The sequence below is a fragment of the Mixophyes fleayi genome, chromosome 1 (assembly GCF_038048845.1).
Source record: "Mixophyes fleayi isolate aMixFle1 chromosome 1, aMixFle1.hap1, whole genome shotgun sequence".
Lineage (NCBI taxonomy): Eukaryota > Metazoa > Chordata > Amphibia > Anura > Limnodynastidae > Mixophyes > Mixophyes fleayi.
This window is the reverse complement of record NC_134402.1, coordinates 462,938,291-462,963,249: the sequence shown is the minus strand read 5'-3', so window position 1 is coordinate 462,963,249 and position 24,959 is coordinate 462,938,291. Positions and strand designations below refer to the sequence as shown.

Sequence of the window (24,959 nt, the reverse complement as noted above, 5' to 3'; positions counted from 1 at the left end):
TTCAATATGAGGTTTAACATAGATAAATGTAAGATTATACACTTGGGGATCAAAAACAAGAACGCAATCTATAAATTAAATGAGATTAATTTAGGGAATCTATAATGGAAAAGGATTTGGGACTTAGCAATAGTGCTCAATGTCAAGCAGGAGCTGCAAGGGCAAATAAAGTATTGGCATGCATAAAAAGGGGCATAGATGCAAGGGAAGACAGTGTAATTTTGCCACTGTATAAATCGTTGGTAAGACCTCATCTTGAATATGCAGTACAGTTCTGGGCATCTCTCTATAAAAAAGATAATTTGGAACTAGAAAGGGTTCAGAGAAGGGCGACAAAATTGATAAAGGGTATGGAGTCATTAAGTTATGAGGAAAGGTTAGCCAGTTTAGGCATGTTTACTTTAGAAAAGAGGCGTCTAAGGGGAGATATGATTACTATGTACAAATACATTAAGGGTCAATACAGAGAACTTTCATGGGAACTTTTTAGCCCAAGGACAATACACAGGACACGTGGTCATCCCCTAAGGTTAGAGGAGAGGAAGTTTCACAACCAGCAAAGGAAGGGGTTCTTTGCAGTAAGGGCAGACAAGATATGGGATTCACTGCCAAGGAAGCATGTGATGGCGGATTCAATTGATATGTTTAAGAAAGGGTTAGACAAATTTTAGCTGTACGGGTATCTGGGATTGCAACTTTAATTAAAATGAAGTACTGTGACTGGATCACTTATAAATAACTTATGGTATAAATTTATTTAAAGGAAATAGGGCAGGGCGCTTATTTATATAATTGCAAATGTACTTATTTTTGATATTGTGGGTCTGATGGTAAAATAGATATCTTTATTTCTGAGACCAGGGGAAGAAATTTGTTTGTTTTATCTTTGCTAGAGAAAATGCATGATTTCTGAGGTATATATCTGATACAATCAGCATTTGTGGAGAAAGTCTTTCGTGTATCGTGATGTGGGGAAATGACTTGTTTGGGGTTTTGTACCTTTCTTTGGGAATGTGTATTCTGCGACTGTCTGAAAGGATCCATGTTAATCTCATGTTAATTAGACCTTTTGATATGTGAGGGTCTAGCACCTGAAGGCACAGGAAGGTTTAATTAAGACTTGATATTAGATTTCCTGTGTCTAAAAATGAGATACAGGAAAATCACAGCAAGTTTTACAATATCACAGATAAGAGTAAATATTGTTTGCTTTGCATTGCATGTAAATCCATGTTTGGGTAAACATATTGCATCCTGATACTCAAAGTAGCTCATACCTCAGGGGGTGGCTTATCCTGTGAGGCTGTGCTCAAATCTGTACAAAAACCCTGTCTTGTATCGAAAATTGTTCTTCATGTTCCATCTGACCTGCTCATCATCAACTATGTTACTATGTAGATGGAAATTAATGGGTATTGAAGAATGGATAGCACTAATTGTTTTTTACAGCACTTGAGGAGTCCTCAATCCGACAAACGCGGTTCAAAAAATCTGATAGGTGGGTGATAGTGGTGGGTTGGCCAGCTCAGCTTTCTACCCAATATGCTTTCTCCTACTGAGATAAAGATCTGTCACGGTGTGATGGAGCAGTTTCTTAGGGACGCTTCATCCTCCTGTTTTTAGTGCTGAACCCTCGATGTACCTTGCGTTGTTCGTTCACTATTTCATCACTGTTGTCCACATGCACATTTTGCCCACAGAGCTCTATCCTTCCTCCGTATACTGCTTGATGGGGTCCCAGCTGATCTTAATATTCATGCTGTCAATTTTCTAAGTAAGAAAACACACAGCTGCCAAAGGATTGAAAATGGGTGTCCAACTCCCATGCAGATTTCCTCACGGAACATTTGATACATTTTGTTACATTAGATATTAAGCCATGGGAATCTTTAGTTTTTTTTATAATGCTCAGTCCACAGGTTTCCAATCACAGATCACTGAATTGAGAGTGGGGCCGCTCTCAGCTATAGGGCACCTCACTGTATGCAGGTCCTACACTGACCTATATGCTTCGTACATCATTAAAATCAGATGCACTCACCTCCCAGGTATAGGGGCTTACATCTAGCAAGAGCTGGCTTGTGAGCCACACCCAAATGTGCCTTAAATAGGCCTGATGAAAAGCAATATTTTGAGACAAAACTAGAGAAGAAATAATCCTGTGCTCGGTATATCCCATGTTATTTATAGTACCAGCTGCATGGCAATATAAATGCCCATATATGTATACAAAACAAAAAAGAAGGTTGTCAGCGCTTATCCTTAATACTGCATATTTGTGTGTATCTAGCAAAATGAAAACATGAGGTATTAGTTCATATTTTAATCAAAACATTTAAGCTTGCTTCCCAGCCTCAAGAGCACATCATTATATGCAGGTCCTACACTGACCTGCTTATAATGACGGGACCCACCCAAATGGATTACATTATACAGGCGGCAGGACCGGCCATTGCCGCTTTATAACCTGCAATTTTGCTTTAAAACCAGCAATTTCAGTCTGGCCATTGGAAGTGATGTCAATCGCCCTGGAGACATTTTAGAAAGTCTGAATTTACAGCTGACAGCAATTTCAGGTGTGGAGAATGTTGGATGTCACTTATATGCTATGTCTATATTTAATTCTTGTCGGCCTTAAAGTTATCAGATTTGCTAGGTTGATCCAAGTGTTGTCGGCTTTATTGCTGACGGAAAAACGTACCCCACCCAGGCAGGCACCACTGGGATACCAAGGAGTAGGAGATAAAGTTCCCAGCTGAACCTGAATCCAACATAGAAGAAGTGTTAAAGGTATTAGTAGAGTTATGCAAAGAAACAGGTATAGTACAAATGTCTGCAGCAGGAGAAGGTTTCAATAGTCCAAGTTGCATTGGTTCATCAGGAGGAGAGGTATGCTGGAAACGGGGAGCCAATTTGACAGCAGGCCGGCGAGAGGGTTCTTTTTCAGCAGATCTTTCCCAGAATCTGAGATCTACTGAGTTGCACAAGGATATCAGGGTGTCCAAGGTGTATGGTAATTCCTGGGAGGCCAAGACATCTTTTACCTAGTCGTATAGCCCCTGCCAGAAGGTGGCCACAAGAGCGTCATTATTCCAGTGGATTTGAGATGAGAAAGTGCAGAATTCAATTACATATTGTGCCACAGAATGAGTTCCTTGTCGGAGCCTAAGGATACTAGCGTCTGCAGAAGTAACCCATGTGGGCTCATCAAAAATTCTTTGAAAAGTGGATATGAAGGCAGCACAGTCACTAAGCAGAGGATCGTCCCTCTCCCACAGAGGGGGGGCCGAAGCCAGAGCTTGTCTCGTTAATAAAGACATTACGTAGGCGACCTTCATCCTTTCCATGAGAAAATTCTGAGGCTGGAGTTCAAATTGAATCGAACATTGGTTCAAGAAACCACGGCAGACCTTGGGGTCTACGTCGAAATTGATGACAGCTGAAAGTGAAAGCGAGGAAGAAGTGGACGCTGAGACCTGTGAAGAGCTGGGTTCAGGAGCAGTCGGAGCAGGCTCTATTGACTGACTAGCCTGTAAGATGTTTAGGCGTGCTACTAGGGTTTCTGCAACAACTGACATTGCGTGGCTTCTTGTTGTTCCACTTTTCCAACCAGGTGTTGAAGCATATCCTTCGCTGAAGGTTCTCCAGTGGGATCCATACCTTAGCCTGTTTTAATGTCAAGATCAAGAATGGAATAAAGGATCCCCGCATCTGTCTAACTCAGCACCACCCTAACAGGACAGGTTGTCTTTTGCCACTGCCCCGGCGGTGGCGGCCCCCTGGGAGAGTGTTAGACGAGATCCATATGGAGAACACAGGAATGGGAGAAACTCTTGCAGAGCAATATCGCAGAGTGGTGGAGAGACTTGAGGAAGAGCTAGTCGCAGATGAGTGGCACTGAACAATGACCAAGGAATCACTGGAACAGGAGGCTGAACACGAGGAGGTGATAGCTGTGGATGAGTGGCACTGAACAGCTGCCAATGAATCACTGGAGCAGCAGGCTGAACATGAGGGATTATTGGAACAACAGAGTAAACCAGCAGGAGTAATGGGAGCCACATCTGTGCACTGTCAGGGCATGATACACAAAGAACAGGCACCTGACTGCAAGGTCAGGTGCCTTAAATACCCTGCTAATGAGAAAGGCACCAATTGTAGAAGAGTAGAGGTTTTAAAAGATCGAAGACCTGAATCCAAGATAGCTGCGCATCGGATGGACGCTGCATTCAGTGCCGCCAGGGACCCCTGCATGTAGCAGGTAAGTGTGCTCGGACCCAAGTGCTGGCCATACATGTGAAAATTCCACATATGTATTGGACATATCCTGCAGAGTATTGTCTAGTAAAGCAGAGCGGACCTAGACCCGTATTCATCCCCACACGTATCTTCACATCTGTTGAATTAAGTATATCCAATTTACATGTGTTTTGAAACAAATGCACTTTGCGCTCAGTATGCGTCCATTGATGAATCAGGTCCATAGTGTTCTTTCTTAATGCAGCAGTAATGGTGGTGTGTTACCACTTATCTCTCTCTGAATGAAGAGTACAGTCTCAGCAACTCTTTAGTCATTGACTACTGGCACACGTGATCTTGCTAGTCCCTCTCTGCTCACATGCAATTCACTAATAGCTGGAGACTCCCTCTCCGCACACAGGCAATCTCCTTTAGGCTGATAAGTAGCTGATTCTCTGCAGGGATCCATCTACAAAATGTTCCCGTGTGCTACCAGTCACCGTGACGTGACAGCCCAAATCTTACCTGAGTCGCTGCAGCAGCACATACTTCTGTCCTGGCAGTTGCTTAGGCAACCAGGGTACCTCTTCCTCCCCTCTACGTCTCAGCTGTTGCCTAGGAAATCTCTTCCCCCTTCTGATTGGTCCTTCATTGTTTAAAAGGCAGGGAGGGCTCAGCCTCCCTGCTGGTTATACCGCTTTTGCCCTGCAATTGCTGTGTGTGCTCAAAGTATGATCTCCTGCTGGGTTATCACCTGTTACCTGACTCTTTGGCTTTGCATCTGGACTATTCTTGCTAGCTGCCTGCCCCAACATTTCTGCCTGAATTTGGACTCTTCTTGTTTACTTCTGACCTTCGACCTCTTGACCTGTCTCAGATTACTTCTGGCACTCACACCAAGAGTTGTGCTCCAGCCACCTACTCCCTGCTACATGTCCATGTGTGTAAGCTTTTCATACTCTGGCCTGATTCATTAGGGAAATTAAAGCAAAAAACAATAGTAACTTTGTTCCTTGGCAAAATCATGTTGCATTGGAGGGGGATGTCCAGATCAAATTTAAATTTCAGTGTAACCATAAAGCTATCAAGAATTTGTGCTACATGAAAAAACAGACAGTATTCCTTATGTGCAAAATAATAAACTAATATGCACCCCTTGCATTGTAACATGGTTTTGTCCAGGAGAAATCTTACTCATTATTTTGACTTCTTTTCCTTAATGAATCAGGACCTCTGAGTGTAAGAAAAAATATGGGTGCTAAGGACCAATAAATAATAATACTAATCTGGACCACAGCTCACCAAATATTGGGATCTGTACCCAAAATCAATAACAAGAGAAAAAAGGAGGGCTGGGAAAGCACTGACACCAGATAATGAATGGATTTAATAACATGTCATATATTCAGCAGTTAGAGTAACATGATAAAACATAATAGATCAAATAAATTGATATTCATATAGAAAAATACAATCTGGGGTTAGAACATATGTCAGTGATTAATCATATCCATAACAGTGGATTCATATAGAATATTAAATACTTGATTATTTAAAAATTAATAAGAGGAATTGATATAAACAGCACTTAGTATCACAGTATAGCACAATGTTCATAAACTCAATGGACCTCCAAGAAAGTGTTCCATATAGTCATTGCAATAGGAAAATAGACTGGAGAACTCCTTATTGGTAACACGGTTGTTATTTGGAACAGGTTGTTATTTCAGCCAGATGGTGTAATGAGCTGTAGAGGTGCAGAACCCTCAGGAATGGGGGAACAATCCACAGCACCAAGTAAGGCAGATATAATAGGATAAACGTGTAATACTTATCCAATGGGGTTTTAGTGTCCTTCCTCATAGGAAACTGGAGTGCTCAATTAGAAACAGATATGCCGATTCTCAAGTCTAAATAATTTATTTCAAACCCCGGGGTTGTAGATCTCCAAGAAAGCAATCCATAATAATATGAGCAACTTGCAATTATAGCCTGACGCGTTTCTCAGCAGTACATGCTGTTAAATCTCCTAAAGACCTTCGAAAATGAGGAAGGCTTCAAAGACAGGTATATGAAGATTAATAAAAGGATAGAGGATTTTGAAAAATCCTTAAAAAAGATAATAAACTAACTAGGGATCAGGAGGATTATAAGGATGATCTAGTAAGAACATACAATAGAAAATATAGAGGTCGGATCGAACAATAAGATCTAGATCAAGATCCAATTATAAATATGCACAATATTTAAATAATCAATTCAAAAATAATTCTAGATTTTGTACTAGTGATGGCGCCAGTGGACTCCCTATTTCTCCTACCGGACCTCACCCCTCCGGTACGAGGGACAACATTGGCTACAATTCTATAAAGGATTATTCTGATTCAGACCCTACAAGGGGTTTACAAGAGAACATGGACGTTCTGTAGATTCACATGAATCAAACATGGAGAATAGAAGTACTAGACTTTAGTCATCCAATCTAAGAGATTCTTCTACTCACAACAGTGGCACTTTGGGCACTAATGTTCCTGTTACAATGACTCTTCTGTCCTCTTCTTCTTCTCCCTCTTTTTTAGAGCAGGGTCCTCACTCTCTAATATATGCAGATAAGAGTAAAAACAAGAAACTTACACACTCCTAAAAAATAAGAGAAGAGGCTATAGAGGATCTAGAGGAGGAATTTTCAATTCATATAAAAAACTCACGTCGACAATAAAAAAGAAAGGAATTTTTAACTTGTTTTCTAAAGTCCTAACGAACTCCAAATTGAATTTGTTGGAGAAAGGACTCAAATTTGCTCTGGCTACGAAACCAAATTTGTTTGACCTCTTTGTGGATCTTAATAGGAACTTTAAGTCGGAAAAGATATTTTGCCAATAAGGTCCTTAGGAAAACAAAGATGAATTCATGCCTATAATATTGGATACAAATTATGAGGTAGGAATCCAGCGTCTTGAAGCCCTCCAGGCAGAAAATACTAACCCTGATTATTCATCAACAATTTGTATATATGATACTAGTCTGTCCAGTGGATACAATATTTTCAGAAATAAATCCAATGTTTAAACTTTGCAGCATAAGGGTCCTTATATTGAGAGTTTCTTTAAAAGTATAATGGAAGACTTCAGGAAACTATGCAATAAAGCAGAAAAGGAACCTTTGAAAGATAATTTAACAGTAGCAGAGAGAAAGGCCCTGAAAAACTTAATACTGGATCATACCACAATTATTAAATCGGCAGATAAGGGACAAGGGGTAGGGGTTCAAAATACAGCAGATTATCATTTAGAAGCCACTAGACAATTAAACAATACTAATTTTTATGTTAAATTGAATAGAGACCCTACTCCTGAGTATCAATTAAAACTAAAATATCCATTAGAGGGAGCTCTTACTGATGGCGTGATCACAAAACACACTTAAGTTTCTTTATGTATAATACCCAGTTATACCCACTTACTAACACCTTCCCAAAATCCACAAATCCTTAAGTGCATCCCCAGGGAGACCCATTATTTCTGGTGTTGGCTCTTTAATCAGTAATCTTTGTTGTTCATTTGTTGATTCACACCTGCAACCTTATCTCTTTATGTTAAGTTCACACCTTAAGGATACTATGGACTTTTTTAAATTGGTTCAAAATATTAATGGAAGAAGTCCTGCCAATTTTTAATGTGCGATGTTGAGGCACTGTATTCAAATAATCCTCATCAACAGGGAATAGAAGCTGTGAGATATTTTCTAACCACGATCAATGATATGGATCCTTTACGGTGAGACTTTATTTTATCTTCTATTTTGTTTATATTACAACACAATTATTTTTGTTTGACTCACAATTCTATCGTCAAATTTTGGGGACGGCTATGGGGACCAAGTTTGCCCCGAGTTTTGCAAATCTTTACTTTGGATATTTTGAAGAACAGTATATTTGGAATTCAAAATTCGGGGCAAACCTGGTTCTGCATGGTAGATTCATTGACAATTTATTTTTCATTTGGGATGGGAACTCTAACTCCATTTCTTTATTTTTAAATCATCTTAATTCTAATTCCTTTGGCTTATGTTTCACAAGCACATTCCACCCTCAGGGTATTAATTTTCTTGATCTCATGCTTAAAGTAAATGATGACTTTACTACTATTTTATCTGATACCAATTCTAAAGAGAACGACACCCAAATATATCTACACTGTATAAAAATAGCCATCTATGTAGCTGGAAAAATAATATTCCGAAAGGTCAGTTCCTTTGTATGAAAAGGAACTGCTTGACTATGGAAGATTTGAAGAAACATTCTACCTTAGTAGTAAACTCACTAAAAACACAAGGTTATCTTGAATTTATTCTAAATAAAGCCTTAGCTGAAGTAGAACAAGTTGATAGAGCACAACTTTTCCAAACACAAGACAGAATAATAGATTGTACCGACAGATCAACAGTGCAACAGATCAACCCGCACTATGATACATTTACCCCCGGGAGGCAGTTTCAACCAAGTTTTCCAATTTCCATATATGGTATGTTAGGTCTCTCCCAAAAACACATTGCACCTGATTTATGAAACACACTTGGTTGTGCACCACAGCTCACTTTGGTTTCTCACTCCTGCACTTAAACTGTCCTCCTAGCACCTTTTTTTTAGCAAATCTATGCGTACACCTAATACTTTAATCTTTTATGCTTCTCTCATAAACAAATGTTCAGGTTCTACCCATTTGTACCTTAAATCCTGAGAGTGAGGGGACAGTGAGAATAAAATCTGAGAGTGAGGGGACATTGGGGCTAAATCCTGAGAGCGATGGAACATTAGGACTAAATCCTGAGATTGAGTTGATATCAGGACTAAATCCTGAGAGTGAGAGGACATCGGGACTAAATAATGAGGGTCTGGGGATATTGGGACTGTATCCTGAGTAGAGAGGATATTGGAACTAAATCCTGAGAATGAAGGGACATTGGGACCAAATCCTGAGAGTGAGGGACATTTGGACTAAATCCTGTGAATAAGGTGGCATCAGGGGGTATATTTACTAAACTGCAGGTTTGAAAAAGTGGAGGTGTTGCCTATAGCAACCAATCAGATTCTAGCTGTCATTTTGTAGAATACACTAAATAAATGATAACTAGAATATGATTGCTATAGACAACATCTCCACTTTTCCAAACCTGAAGTTTAGTAAATATACCCCCATGACTAAATCCTGAGAATGAAGAGACATTGGGACCAAATCCTGAGAATGAAGGGACACTGGGACTAATACCTAAGAATGAGGGGGCATTGGAACTCAATCCTGAGAGTGAGGGACATTGGGACTAAGTCCTGAGAATGAGGGGACATTGGGACCAAATCCTGAGAATGAGGGGACATTGGAAGCAAATCCTGAGAATCAGGGGACATTGGGACCAAACCCTAAAAATGAAGGGACAATGGGACTATTACCTGAGAATGAGGGGGCATTGGGACTAAATCTTGCGAGTGAGGGACATTGGGACTAAGTCCTGAGAATGAGGAGACTTTGGGACTAAGTCTTCAGAATGAAGGGACATTGGGACCAAATCCCGAGAATGAGGTGACATTGGGACAAAATCCTGAGAATGAGGGGACATAGGCACCAAATCCGAATGAAGGGACATTGAGACTTTGCTCTCACCACTGACCTGTTCTACCACATGCTGCCTGGGAATGTGCCTCATATATTGGTCTCCTGTTATTATGTTTATCTTTATGTTACATGTGTTGTGTCCTGAAAACATGTTCCTGTATTTCTGAGACGCAAAACAGCTCTGATTGTACATATAATTTATGTATAATAGATTGGATCAGTTTATTATCACTGTTATAACCACCATTCATACCTCCTCCCCGATATAACTTACACCTCCAGCCATATTCAGGTTGTATCTTACACTTCAAGAGACGAAACGGGTGAAGGAAGGAGTGATGTCAGCGTAGGCTAAGTACAGAAGTGGACACAGACTAACCTACACCTGCCAGGAGGCGTGTCTATGGCGGGTGATCCTCCCCGGTGCACCGGTGATGTCACTGATCATTAGTGTAAAGTCTGTGACGTCACTGTAGTATATTTTCGTTACATCATTTATAATCCCATTCAAACCGTGGCAAGATAGAAGATTCCTATTTGATTTTGTGAAAATGAAGACAACTGATGTTGATATTTAATATGTACTTTTATCTTGTATGTGTGTCTGTATTCAATTGTATTTTACAATATGTGACTTTCATATTAGTAACACTGTCCTGACACTGTTCTGTATTATGTATATTATACTTTATTATTGTGTTATATTGTATACAAAATGGGCAATGTGATAAATAATATATTATCATTGTCATACACTACTACTTCCTCCTGGCGTACACCTGGTGCATACGCTACCACTTCCTCCTGTCATACACCTGGTGCATACGCTACTACTTCCTCCTGTCATACACCTGGTGCACACGCTACTACTTCCTCCTGTCATACACCAGGTGTACACGCTACTACTTCCTCCTGTCATACACCTGGTGCACACACTACTACTTCGTCCTGTCATACACCTGGTGCACACGCTCTACTTCCTCCTGTCATACACCTGGTGCACACACTACTACTTCCTCCTGCCATACAGCTGGTGCACATGCTTCTACTTCCTCCCAGCATACACCTGGTGCACATGCTACTACTTCCTCCCATCATACACCTGGTGCAGGTGCTACTACTTCCTCCTGTCATACACCTGGTGCACACGCTACTACTTCCTCCTGTCATACACCTGGTGCACACACTACTACTTCCTCCTGTCATACACCTGGTGCAGGCGCTACTACTTCCTCCTGTCATACACCTGGTGCAGGTGCTATTACTTCCTCCTGCCATACACCTGGTGCACACGGTACTAATTCCTCCTGTCATACACCTGGTGCACACGCTACTACTTCCCCCTGTCATACACCTGGTGCACACACTACTACTTCCTCCTGTGATACACCTGGTGCAGGTGCTACTACTTCCTCCTGCCATACACCTGGTGCACTTGGTACTACTTCCTCCTGTCATACACCTGGTGCACACGCTACTACTTCCTCCTGTCATACACCAGGTGTACACGCTTCTACTTCCTCTTGTCATACACCTGGTGCACACGCTACTACTTCCTCCTGTCATACACCTGGTGCACGTGCTACTACTTCCTCCTGTCATACACCTGGTGCACGCGCTACAACTTCCTCCTGTCATACACCTGGTGCAGGCACTACTACTTCCTCCCATCATACACCTGGTGCAGGCGCTACTACTTCCTCCCGCCATACACCTGGTGCACGCACTTCAACTTCCTTCTGCCATACACCTGGTGCACATGGTACTACTTCCTCCTGTAATACACCTGGTGCACACGCTAGTACTTCCTCCTGTCATACACCAGGTGTACACGCTTCTACGTCCTCTTGTCATACACCTGGTGCACACGCTACTACTTCCTTCCGTCATACACCAGGTGCACACGCTACTACTTCCTCCTGTCATACACCTGGTGCAGGCACTTCTACTTCCTCCTGTCATACACCTGGTGCAGGCGCTAATACTTCCTCCCTTCATACACCTGGTGCACACACTACTACTTCCTCCCTTCATACACCTGGTGCGGGCGCTATTACTTCCTCCTGTCATACACCTGGTGCACACACTACTACTTCCTCCTGTCATACACCTGGTGCAGGCGCTAATACTTCCTCCCTTCATACACCTGGTACAGGCGCTAATACTTCCTCCCTTCATACACCTGGTGCGGGCGCTATTACTTCCTCCTGTCATACACCTGGTGCACATGCTACTACTTCCTCCTGTCATACACCTGGTGCACACACTACTACTTCCTCCTGTCATACACCTGGTGCAGGCACTACTACTTCCTCCCATCATACACCTGGTGCAGGCGCTACTACTTCCTCCCGCCATACACCTGGTGCACGCACTTCAACTTCCTTCTGCCATACACCTGGTGCACATGGTACTACTTCCTCCTGTAATACACCTGGTGCACACGCTAGTACTTCCTCCTGTCATACACCAGGTGTACACGCTTCTACGTCCTCTTGTCATACACCTGGTGCACACGCTACTACTTCCTTCCGTCATACACCAGGTGCACACGCTACTACTTCCTCCTGTCATACACCTGGTGCAGGCGCTTCTACTTCCTCCTGTCATACACCTGGTGCAGGCGCTAATACTTCCTCCCTTCATACACCTGGTGCACACACTACTACTTCCTCCCTTCATACACCTGGTGCGGGCGCTATTACTTCCTCCTGTCATACACCTGGTGCACACACTACTACTTCCTCCTGTCATACACCTGGTGCAGGCGCTAATACTTCCTCCCTTCATACACCTGGTGCAGGCGCTAATACTTCCTCCCTTCATACACCTGGTGCGGGCGCTATTACTTCCTCCTGTCATACACCTGGTGCACATGCTACTACTTCCTCCTGTCATACACCTGGTGCACACACTACTACTTCCTCCTGTCATACACCTGGTGCAGGCACTACTACTTCCTCCCATCATACACCTGGTGCAGGCGCTACTACTTCCTCCCGCCATACACCTGGTGCACGCACTTCAACTTCCTTCTGCCATACACCTGGTGCACATGGTACTACTTCCTCCTGTAATACACCTGGTGCACACGCTAGTACTTCCTCCTGTCATACACCAGGTGTACACGCTTCTACGTCCTCTTGTCATACACCTGGTGCACACGCTACTACTTCCTTCCGTCATACACCAGGTGCACACGCTACTACTTCCTCCTGTCATACACCTGGTGCAGGCGCTTCTACTTCCTCCTGTCATACACCTGGTGCAGGCGCTAATACTTCCTCCCTTCATACACCTGGTGCACACACTACTACTTCCTCCCTTCATACACCTGGTGCGGGCGCTATTACTTCCTCCTGTCATACACCTGGTGCACACACTACTACTTCCTCCTGTCATACACCTGGTGCAGGCGCTAATACTTCCTCCCTTCATACACCTGGTGCAGGCGCTAATACTTCCTCCCTTCATACACCTGGTGCGGGCGCTATTACTTCCTCCTGTCATACACCTGGTGCACACACTACTACTTCCTCCCTTCATACACCTGGTGCGGGCGCTATTACTTCCTCCTGTCATACACCAGGTGCACACACTACTACTTCCTCCTTTCATACACCTGGTGCACGCGCTACTAATTCCTCCTGTCATACACCTGTTGCACACACTTCTACTTAATCCTGTCATACACCTGGTGCAGGCGCTAATGCTTCCTCCCTTCATACACCTGGTGCGGGCGCTATTACTTCCTCCTGTCATACACCTGGTGCACACACTACTACTTCCTCCCTTCATACACCTGGTGCGGGCGCTATTACTTCCTCCTGTCATACACCTGGTGCACACACTACTACTTCCTCCTGTCATACACCTGGTGCAGGCGCTAATACTTCCTCCCTTCATACACCTGGTGCGGGCGCTATTACTTCCTCCTGTCATACACCTGGTGCACACACTACTACTTCCTCCCTTCATACACCTGGTGCGGGCGCTATTACTTCCTCCTGTCATACACCGGGTGCACACACTACTACTTCCTCCTGTCATACACCTGGTGCACACACTACTACTTCCTCCTGTCATACACCTGGTGCAGGCGCTACTACTTCCTCCTGTCATACACCTGGTGCACACACTACTACTTCCTCCTGTCATACACCGGGTGCACACACTACTACTTCCTCCTGTCATACACCGGGTGCACACACTACTACTTCCTCCTGTCATACACCTGGTGCACACACTACTACTTCCTCCTGTCATACACCTGGTGCGGGCGCTTCTACTTCCTCCTGTCATTCACCTGGTGCAGGCGCTAATACTTCCTCCCTTCATACACCTGGTGCGGGTGCTATTACTTCCTCCTGTCATACACCTGGTGCACACACTACTACTTCCTCCCTTCATACACCTGGTGCGGGCGCTATTACTTCCTCCTGTCATACACCTGGTGCACACACTACTACTTCCTCCTGTCATACACCTGGTGCAGGCGCTAAAACTTCCTCCCTTCATACACCTGGTGCGGGCGCTATTACTTCCTCCTGTCATACACCTGGTGCACACACTACTACTTCCTCCCTTCATACACCTGGTGCGGGCGCTATTACTTCCTCCTGTCATACACCGGGTGCACACACTACTACTTCCTCCTGTCATACACCTGGTGCACACGCTTCTACTTCCACCTGTAATACACCAGGTGCACGCGCTACTACTTCCTCCTGTCATACAGCTGGTGCACACGCTTCTAGTTCCTCCCAGCATACACCTGATGCACACGCTACTACTTCCTCCCATCATACACCTGGTGCAGGCGCTACTACTTCCTCCTGTCATACACCTGGTGCAGGCGCTACTACTTCCTCCCGTCATACAACTGGTGAAGGCGCTACTACTTCCTCCCATCATACACCTGGTGCACGCACTACTACTCCCTCCTGCCATACACCTGGTGCACACGGAACTACTTCCTCCTGTCATACACCTGGTGCACACGCTACTACTTCCTCCTGTCATATACCTGGTGCACACGGTACTACTTCCTCTTGTCATACACCTGGTGCACATGCTACTACTTCCTCCTGTCATACACCTGGTGCACGCGCTACTACTTCCTCCTGTCATACACCTGGTGCAGGCGCTTCTACTTCTTCCTGTCATACACCTGGTGCACACACTACTACTTCCTCCTGCCATACACCTGATGCACACACTACTACTTCCTCCTGTCATACACCTGGTGCAGGCACTTCTACTTCTTCCTGTCATACACCAGGTGCACACGCTACTACTTCCTCCTGTCATACACCTGGTGCAGGCGCTTCTACTTCCTCCTGTCATACACCTGGTGCAGGCGCTAATACTTCCTCCCTTCATACACCTGGTGCACACACTACTACTTCCTCCCTTCATACACCTGGTGCGGGCGCTATTACTTCCTCCTGTCATACACCTGGTGCACACACTACTACTTCCTCCTGTCATACACCTGGTGCAGGCGCTAATACTTCCTCCCTTCATAAACCTGGTGCAGGCGCTAATACTTCCTCCCTTCATACACCTGGTGCGGGCGCTATTACTTCCTCCTGTCATACACCTGGTGCACACACTACTACTTCCTCCCTTCATACACCTGGTGCGGGCGCTATTACTTCCTCCTGTCATACACCAGGTGCACACACTACTACTTCCTCCTTTCATACACCTGGTGCACGCTCTACTACTTCCTCCTGTCATACACCTGTTGCACACACTTCTACTTAATCCTGTCATACACCTGGTGCAGGCGCTAATGCTTCCTCCCTTCATACACCTGGTGCGGGCGCTACTACTTCCTCCTGTCATACACCTGGTGCACACACTACTACTTCCTCCCTTCATACACCTGGTGCGGGCGCTATTACTTCCTCCTGTCATACACCGGGTGCACACACTACTACTTCCTCCTGTCATACACCTGGTGCACACACTACTACTTCCTCCTGTCATACACCTGGTGCAGGCGCTACTACTTCCTCCTGTCATACACCTGGTGCACACACTACTACTTCCTCCTGTCATACACCGGGTGCACACACTACTACTTCCTCCTGTCATACACCGGGTGCACACACTACTACTTCCTCCTGTCATACACCTGGTGCACACACTACTACTTCCTCCTGTCATACACCTGGTGCGGGCGCTTCTACTTCCTCCTGTCATTCACCTGGTGCAGGCGCTAATACTTCCTCCCTTCATACACCTGGTGCGGGCGCTATTACTTCCTCCTGTCATACACCTGGTGCACACACTACTACTTCCTCCTGTCATACACCTGGTGCAGGCGCTAATACTTCCTCCCTTCATACACCTGGTGCAGGCGCTAATACTTCCTCCCTTCATACACCTGGTGCGGGCGCTATTACTTCCTCCTGTCATACACCTGGTGCACACACTACTACTTCCTCCCTTCATACACCTGGTGCGGGCGCTATTACTTCCTCCTGTCATACACCAGGTACACACACTACTACTTCCTCCCTTCATACACCTGGTGCGGGCGCTATTACTTCCTCCTGTCATACACCTGGTGCACACACTACTACTTCCTCCTGTCATACACCTGGTGCAGGCGCTAATACTTCCTCCCTTCATACACCTGGTGCGGGCGCTATTACTTCCTCCCGGCATACACCTGGTGCACACACTACTACTTCCTCCCTTCATACACCTGGTGCGGGCGCTATTACTTCCTCCTGTCATACACCGGGTGCACACACTACTACTTCCTCCTGTCATACACCTGGTGCACACACTACTACTTCCTCCTGTCATACACCTGGTGCAGGCGCTACTACTTCCTCCTGTCATACACCTGGTGCACACACTACTACTTCCTCCTGTCATACACCGGGTGCACACACTACTACTTCCTCCTGTCATACACCGGGTGCACACACTACTACTTCCTCCTGTCATACACCTGGTGCACACACTACTACTTCCTCCTGTCATACACCTGGTGCGGGCGCTTCTACTTCCTCCTGTCATTCACCTGGTGCAGGCGCTAATACTTCCTCCCTTCATACACCTGGTGCGGGTGCTATTACTTCCTCCTGTCATACACCTGGTGCACACACTACTACTTCCTCCCTTCATACACCTGGTGCGGGCGCTATTACTTCCTCCTGTCATACACCTGGTGCACACACTACTACTTCCTCCTGTCATACACCTGGTGCAGGCGCTAATACTTCCTCCCTTCATACACCTGGTGCGGGCGCTATTACTTCCTCCTGTCATACACCTGGTGCACACACTACTACTTCCTCCCTTCATACACCTGGTGCGGGCGCTATTACTTCCTCCTGTCATACACCGGGTGCACACACTACTACTTCCTCCTGTCATACACCTGGTGCACACGCTTCTACTTCCACCTGTAATACACCAGGTGCACGCGCTACTACTTCCTCCTGTCATACAGCTGGTGCACACGCTTCTAGTTCCTCCCAGCATACACCTGATGCACACGCTACTACTTCCTCCCATCATACACCTGGTGCAGGCGCTACTACTTCCTCCTGTCATACACCTGGTGCAGGCGCTACTACTTCCTCCCGTCATACAACTGGTGAAGGCGCTACTACTTCCTCCCATCATACACCTGGTGCACGCACTACTACTCCCTCCTGCCATACACCTGGTGCACACGGAACTACTTCCTCCTGTCATACACCTGGTGCACACGCTACTACTTCCTCCTGTCATATACCTGGTGCACACGGTACTACTTCCTCTTGTCATACACCTGGTGCACATGCTACTACTTCCTCCTGTCATACACCTGGTGCACGCGCTACTACTTCCTCCTGTCATACACCTGGTGCACACACTACTACTTCCTCCTGCCATACACCTGATGCACACACTACTACTTCCTCCTGTCATACACCTGATGCACACACTACTACTTCCTCCTGTCATACACCTGGTGCAGGCACTTCTACTTCTTCCTGTCATACACCTGGTACACGCGCTACTACTTCATTCTGTCATACACCTGGTGCACGCGCTTCTACTTCCTCCTGTCATACACCTGGTGCAGGCGCTTCTACTTCCTCCTGTCATACACATGGTGCACGCGCTTCTACCTCATCCTGTCATACACCTGGTGCAGGCGCTATTACTTCCTCCTGTCATACACCTGGTGCACACGCTACTACTTCCTCCTGTCATACACCTGGTGCACACGCTTCTACTTCCACCTGTCATACACCTGATGCAGGTGCTTCTACTTCCTCCTGTCATCCACCTGGTGCAGGCGCTACTACTTCCTCCCGTCATACACCTGGTGCAGGCGCTACTACTTCCTCCTGTCATACACCTGGTATAGGCGCTACTACTTCCTCGCGTCATACACCTGGTGCAGGCGCTACTACTTCCTCCTGTCATACACCTGTTGCACGCGCTACTACTTCCTCCCGGCATACACCTGGTGCACACACTACTACTTCCTACTGCCATACACCTGGTGCACACGCTACTACTCCCTCCTGTCATACACCAGGTGTACACACTACTACTTCCTCCTGTCATACACCTGGTGCACGCGCTTCTACTTCCTCCTGTCATACACCTGGTGCACACGCTACTACTCCCTCCTGTCATACACCTGGTGCACACACTACTACTTCCTCCTGTCATACACCTGGTGCACGCGCTTCTACTTCCCCCTGTCATACACCTGGTGCAGGCGATTCTACTTCCTCCTGTCATACACATGGTGCACGCGCTACTACTTCCTCCTGTCATACACCTGGTGCAGATGCTTCTACTTCCTCCTGTCATACACCTGGTGCAGGCGCTACTACTTCCTCCCGTCATACACCTGGTGCAGGCGCTACTACTTCCTCCCGTCATACACCTGGTGCAGGCGCTACTACTTCCTCCTGTCATACACCTGGTGCAGATGCTTCTACTTCCTCCTGTCATACACCTGGTGCAGGCGCTACTACTTCCTCCCGTCATACACCTGGTGCAGGCGCTACTACTTCCTCCCGTCATACACCTGGTGCAGGCGCTACTACTTCCTCCTGTCATACACCTGGTGCAGGCGCTACTACTTCCTCGCGTCATACACCTGGTGCAGGCGCTACTACTTCCTCCTGTCATACACCTGTTGCACGCGCTACTACTTCCTCCCGGCATACACCTGGTGCACACACTACTACTTCCTACTGCCATACACCTGGTGCACACGCTACTACTCCCTCCTGTCATACACCTGGTGCACACACTACTACTTCCTCCTGTCATACACCTGGTGCAGGCGCTACTACTTCCTCCTGTCATACACCTGGTGCAGGTGCTACTACTTCCTCCCATCATACACCTGGTGCAGGCGCTACTACTTCCTCCTGTCATACACCTGTTGCATGCGCTACTACTTCCTCCTGGCATACACCTGGTGCACACACTACTACTTCCTACTGCCATACACCTGGTGCACACGCTACTACTTCCTCCCATCATACACCTGGTGCAGGTGCTACTACTTCCTCCTGTTATACACCTGGTGCACACACTACTACTCCCTCCTGCCATACACCTGGTGCACACACTACTACTCCCTCCTGTCATACACCTGGTGCACACACTACTACTTCCTCCTGTCATACACCTGGTGTAGGCGCTACTACTTCCTCCTGTCATACACCTGGTGCAGGTGCTACTACTTCCTCCTGTCATACACCTGGTGCAGGCGCTACTACTTCCTCCTGTCATACACCTGGTGCAGGCGCTTCTACTTCTTCCTGTCATACACCTGGTGCACACACTACTACTTCCTACTGCCATACACCTGGTGCACACACTACTACTTCCTCCCGGCATACACCTGGTGCAGGCGCTACTACTCCCTCCTGTCATACACCTGGTGCACACACTACTACTCCCTCCTGTCATACACCTTGTGCACACACTACTACTTCCTCCTGTCATACACCTGGTGCAGGCGCTACTACTTCCTCCTGTCATACACCTGGTGCAGGTGCTACTACTTCCTCCTGTCATACACCTGGTGCAGGCGCTACTACTTCCTCCTGTCATACACCTGGTGCAGGCGCTACTACTTCCTCCCGCCATACACCTGGTGCACACACTACTACTTCCTCCCGCCATACACCTGGTGCAGGCGCTACTACTTCCTCCTGTCATACACCTGGTGCAGGCGCTACTACTTCCTCCCGCCATACACCTGGTGCACACACTACTACTTCCTCCCGCCATACACCTGGTGCAGGCGCTACTACTTCATCCTGTCATACACCTGGTGCAGGCGCTACTACTTCCTCCCGCCATACACCTGGTGCACACACTACTACTTCCTCCCGCCATACACCTGGTGCAGGCGCTACTACTTCCTCCTGTCATACACCTGGTGCACACACTACTACTCCCTTTATCTCAGAACCCCAATGTCTGTAAATAGAAATCAGCCAAATCTTGTCTGTGGTAATAATAAGATGTTATGTTTTATATCTTGCAGGTCATGGTACCGGTCACTGGGGCTATACAGGTATTTCACTCTCTTAAATAACGGAAAAGACAAAAAAGATGAATTTAAGTTTTCTAGAAATGTTCAATACAATCTGAGCAGAGAACCCAATTTCTGTCCATATCTCCTATGATTAATACGGCAGGTAGTATACAGAAGGGTGCGGCATAATGTACAGAAAGGGTATTATGACACAATGGGGCATTGGGAAGAGAACAACCACTAAGGCAGACTATACCCTCCCCAAATTTAATTGACAATTATTATTATTATTATTATTATTAATTTTTATTTATAGGGCGCCACAAAGTATCCGTAGCGCCGTACAAGGACAAACAATGGCACAGTACAAGGTGAAACAGCACAGTACTAGTAACAGTAAGCACTATAACTCTGGGGGTACAGTCACAGCAAGAAAGAGAGGGAGGGAGGGGAAAAGTGAGTACAGGCAGGTAACTATGGCCCAAGAGGGTGGGCACGGATGACAGGTTGAGAGTCACTGAGGGGAGCGGAGAGAAGCGAGAGGAGACAGAGGGCAGAGGGACTGAGAGGAGGTGAGCTGAGTAGCTGGAGAGCGCAGTTAAAAGTGATGGAAACAGGAGGTAGGAGAGCCCTGCTCAAAGGAGCGAACAAACCAAAGGGAGGGGAAGACAGACTGACACATGGATAAGACGGAGAGACGGGAGAAACAGAGACGGAGTCGAGGAAGGGGGAGAAGGGAAGAAGGGATGAGAAAGAGAGGTAGCCGACCGGTGGGAGTTTAGGCATGAGACTGGAAGGCTTTAAGGAAAAGGTGGATTTTTAATGTTCGTTTGAAAGAGGACAGATAAGGGAAAGTTATGATGGAGCGGGGAAGCTTGTTCCAATGGAGGGGAGCGGCGCGGGAGAAGTCTTGGATACGTGCGTGAGAGGAGGTAATCAGAGGGGAAGAGAGGCGACGATCGTTGGACGATCGCAGTGAGCGGGAGGGAGTGTGATAGAAAAATATTTAGACTGTAAGCTCCAAAGGGGCAGGGACTGATGTGAGTGAGTTCTCTGTACAGCGCTGCGGAATCAGTGGCGCTATATATAAATAAATGATGATGGTGCAGCTGATTGTATTTTTCTATCACAAAACGTTTTCAGATATTTTAAATATTTAAATCTAATTTATAATTAGGGCTCTCCTAAGAACATTATAAGGCTGTGTAAGTGCTGCTGGGATCTGTAGACACATGAGGACCCTTCCCCCCTCCCCTGGCGCTGTCTGTGCAGCTTGTTAGTAGTTTAGATATGATTGATAAGATTAATATTTTACCTGTTTCTGGCAGTTAAAGCCAGAAGATGAGTTAATGAGTAACTGAAAAAACAATTCAGGTTTCACTCTCAGAGTTATGAACACAATCGTGTATATACAGACAGGAAATGCCCAGAATAATTTCAAGCTTGAAAGGAGACCATAGCGGTCTGGAAACACCAAAACCATCATGAAATAAATATTCTTAACATTTTTATCCTCTTGATGGACCTGATTCATAAATACACGGAGCTGCTGGGTGCATCATTCTGTGTCCAGAACCAAGACATTCGCTCGTAACCGCAGCCCTGTCTGCTCCATCTTCAAACGTGTGCAAAGAGGAGCAAATGTGAAAATGTATTTTATGTTCATATTTCATGGGGAAAAAATATATATCCCCTTTCTACCTTTTTAATTTTTTTTATAATTAATATCTATATACCCATTGGAGCATACAATCTAAATCCCCTAAAACACACACACAGACCAAGAGAGACTACGAGCAATTTAGTAGCAGCCAATTAACCTACCAGTATTTTTTTTTTTGTGTGGGATTAAACTAGAGATGGGCGGGCTCAGTTTCCCGAAAACCGAGCCCACCCAAACTTAGGATATCTGGAGCGCACGTTCGGGCATGGAAACGAGGCAAAACGTCATCATTGTCTCGTTGGATTTTGATTCTTTAAATAACACCGAAACGGAGCTCCGTCGCCATTTCACAGAGAGACAGAGAAGGGATAGCAGCGTCTTTGATAGGGTCTAGTGTAGTTAGGCAGGGTTAGTATAGTGATAGTCTCAAGTCACATTGCCAGTGCCAGAGCTCACCTACAATTAGCAGAGGTGTCAGTGGGCTTTGTTTAATAGGCTGGTATTGTGCTTTCCAGTCTCCATTCACAGTGTACTATGCCAGAGCTCACCCACAATTAGGAGAGTTGGTATTTTGCATTTTCTTTATAAAAATGTAATAGTCTGGTATTTTTCTTTACACTCAAATTGTACTGTGCCAGAGCTAGATTCCCATCAGTCCCCAGAAGACCAGGAGCACCAAGCAGCTGCTGACACCAGTCATGATGATGATAGTAATAATCCCTGTACCTGTACATCATCTGCTAAAGCCTTTCTTAAAGTGCATAGTGTTTGTAAGTCATGGAAACAAAAATGTAAGAAAACACCTTTTACCTCAGTAAAGAAAACAATCACCTTTACTCAAGGCCAAGTTAAGTGCCGAAAAAAAAAAATTGCCAACATGCCATTCTAGTGGCAAGGAATGATTCAGGCCTTCACCTTACTTTAGGAGTGCTAGTTCTGCAAATGTACTTCAGACATCTTCATGTAAGGTCAGTGATGACGATGGAAGACCTCGTTATTCTGACTACAAAAGTGGTGCCCAAATACTTCTAATTGTAAAAGCAGAGCTGGAAGAAAGTTGCAAGGCCTTACAAGAAAATGTTGGTTCTGATCCAGATATGACACAAATACCTGAGGAGAGTCTTGACCTTTTTGATACAGTACTTATAAAGAAGCACCCAGTCAGCATATGTTCTGATGTGTGCATGACCAGGCCAAGTGTAGCAGGTGATACCCAAATTGAGGATGCTATTTTGGAATTGCAAGAGGATGAGGGGGATATTTCTGTAGCTTATGGCGGCGCTAATGAGGATGTTGATGATGATGATGTTGTGTAAGTCCTGTACCGGTGGAAGCAGTTGTTGACAGTGATAGCAAGAAGCCCATTGTCATGCCTGGGCAGAAGACAAAAAAATTCACCTCTTATGTCTGGAATTATTTTTACCCAAATCCTGACAACAGCTGTGTAGCTATATGTAGAGTTTGTAAATCCACAGTCAGTCGAGGTAGGAATATAAACCATTCAGGAACCTCATCCATGTTACGCCATTTGAAGAGAGTTCATGGGAAGCTTTTGGGAAAATCCGAAACTTATTCCCACAAAATACCAACAAGCAGCCCAGCATCAGCTAGCTCCCTGCTCTCATCTAGGTCACGGCCCCTGCAATCGACACCAACAACACCATCCTCATCAATATCCTCATTAGCAATCAGAGTTAGTCCTGCATCCAAGCCGCTTAGGCTACATGACTCCTCCCCTAACCAGGATTCCTGTGAAGATTTTGTGACCATTAGGCCCACTGCTGCTGCTGCTGCTGCTGCTGGTCCTGCTGCTGCTGCTGGTCCTGCTGCTGGTCCTGCTGCTGGTCCTGCTGCTGCTGGTCCTGCTGCTGGTCCTGCTGCTGCTGCTGCTGGTCCTGCTGCTGGTCCTGGTCCTGCTGCTGCTGGTCCTGCTGCTGGTCCTGCTGCTGGTCCTGGTCCTGCTGCTGCTGGTCCTGCTGCTGGTCCTGCTGCTGCTGGTGCTGCTGCTGGTCCTGCTGCTGGTCCTGCTGCTGGTCCTGCTGCTGCTGCTGGTCCTGCTGCTGGTCCTGCTGCTGCTGCTGCTGCTGGTCCTGCTGCTGCTGGTCCTGCTGCTGGGGGTGAATCTTCCTCCCATAAGCAGCCCAAGAAGAAGACTTGTACTTTACAACAACTAACTAGAGGAAGCAAATATGACAGCAGTCACCCAGTCTCAAAGCGGATCACAGACGCCATGGCGACTATGTTAGTGTTAGATCTGCGTCCAATATCCACGCAGCTGGTTTTTCACAGTTAATTGATGTTTTGTGTCCCTGTTACCAAATTCCATCACGACACCATTTTTCGAGAAAAGCTATTCCACAACTGTACCAGAACGTTCATAAAAATTAGAGATGGGCGGACTCGGTTCCCCTAGATCCGAATCCATCCGAATTTAGCCTATCCGAGTGCTCGGTACTCTCCCGCCCATTCGGAATTGAAATCGAGGCAAAACGTCATTGTCACGTATTCGTATTTCTGAGCTTGGTTCTCGTGAGATTTGAAAAGCATAAATACCTCCTCAGCAATCCATCGCCATATGACAGCGGGAGAGAGCAGGGTTAGGTCACAGGCTGTATTAGCGCAAGGACAGAGCAATTAGTGTACACAGAACTGTTTCTATCCTAATCTCTACAATTATAATATTAATACCATTTGCAATTATTAGAGGAGGATAGAGGAGGGTTTTTTTCTTTTTTGGGCACTCCAAGTGATTTTGGGGTGTCTCATATTCCCCAGTGTTTTACACTAAATTTTTCTGGCTGTCAAAAAAAGTCATCTTTGTCAGCAATATCTATCTAATACAATATTTTTCACTACAAGTGATTTGGGGTCATTAAAATGGATTCAAAGCAGTCCACATATGAGCAGAATCAGCAACCAG

General features: G+C 45.8%; 1 protein-coding gene across 1 annotated transcript in view; it reads left to right on the top strand.

Annotated features, from left to right (window-relative positions):
- Nucleotides 1-24,959, top strand: part of CA9 (carbonic anhydrase 9) — a 115,549-nt gene that overhangs the window by 33,592 nt on the left and 56,998 nt on the right. Inside the window, exon 2 of the mRNA XM_075187509.1 lies at nt 20,386-20,415. Coding sequence (XP_075043610.1) covers nt 20,386-20,415 — 30 coding nt within the window. The remainder of the gene's footprint in view (nt 1-20,385; nt 20,416-24,959) is intronic.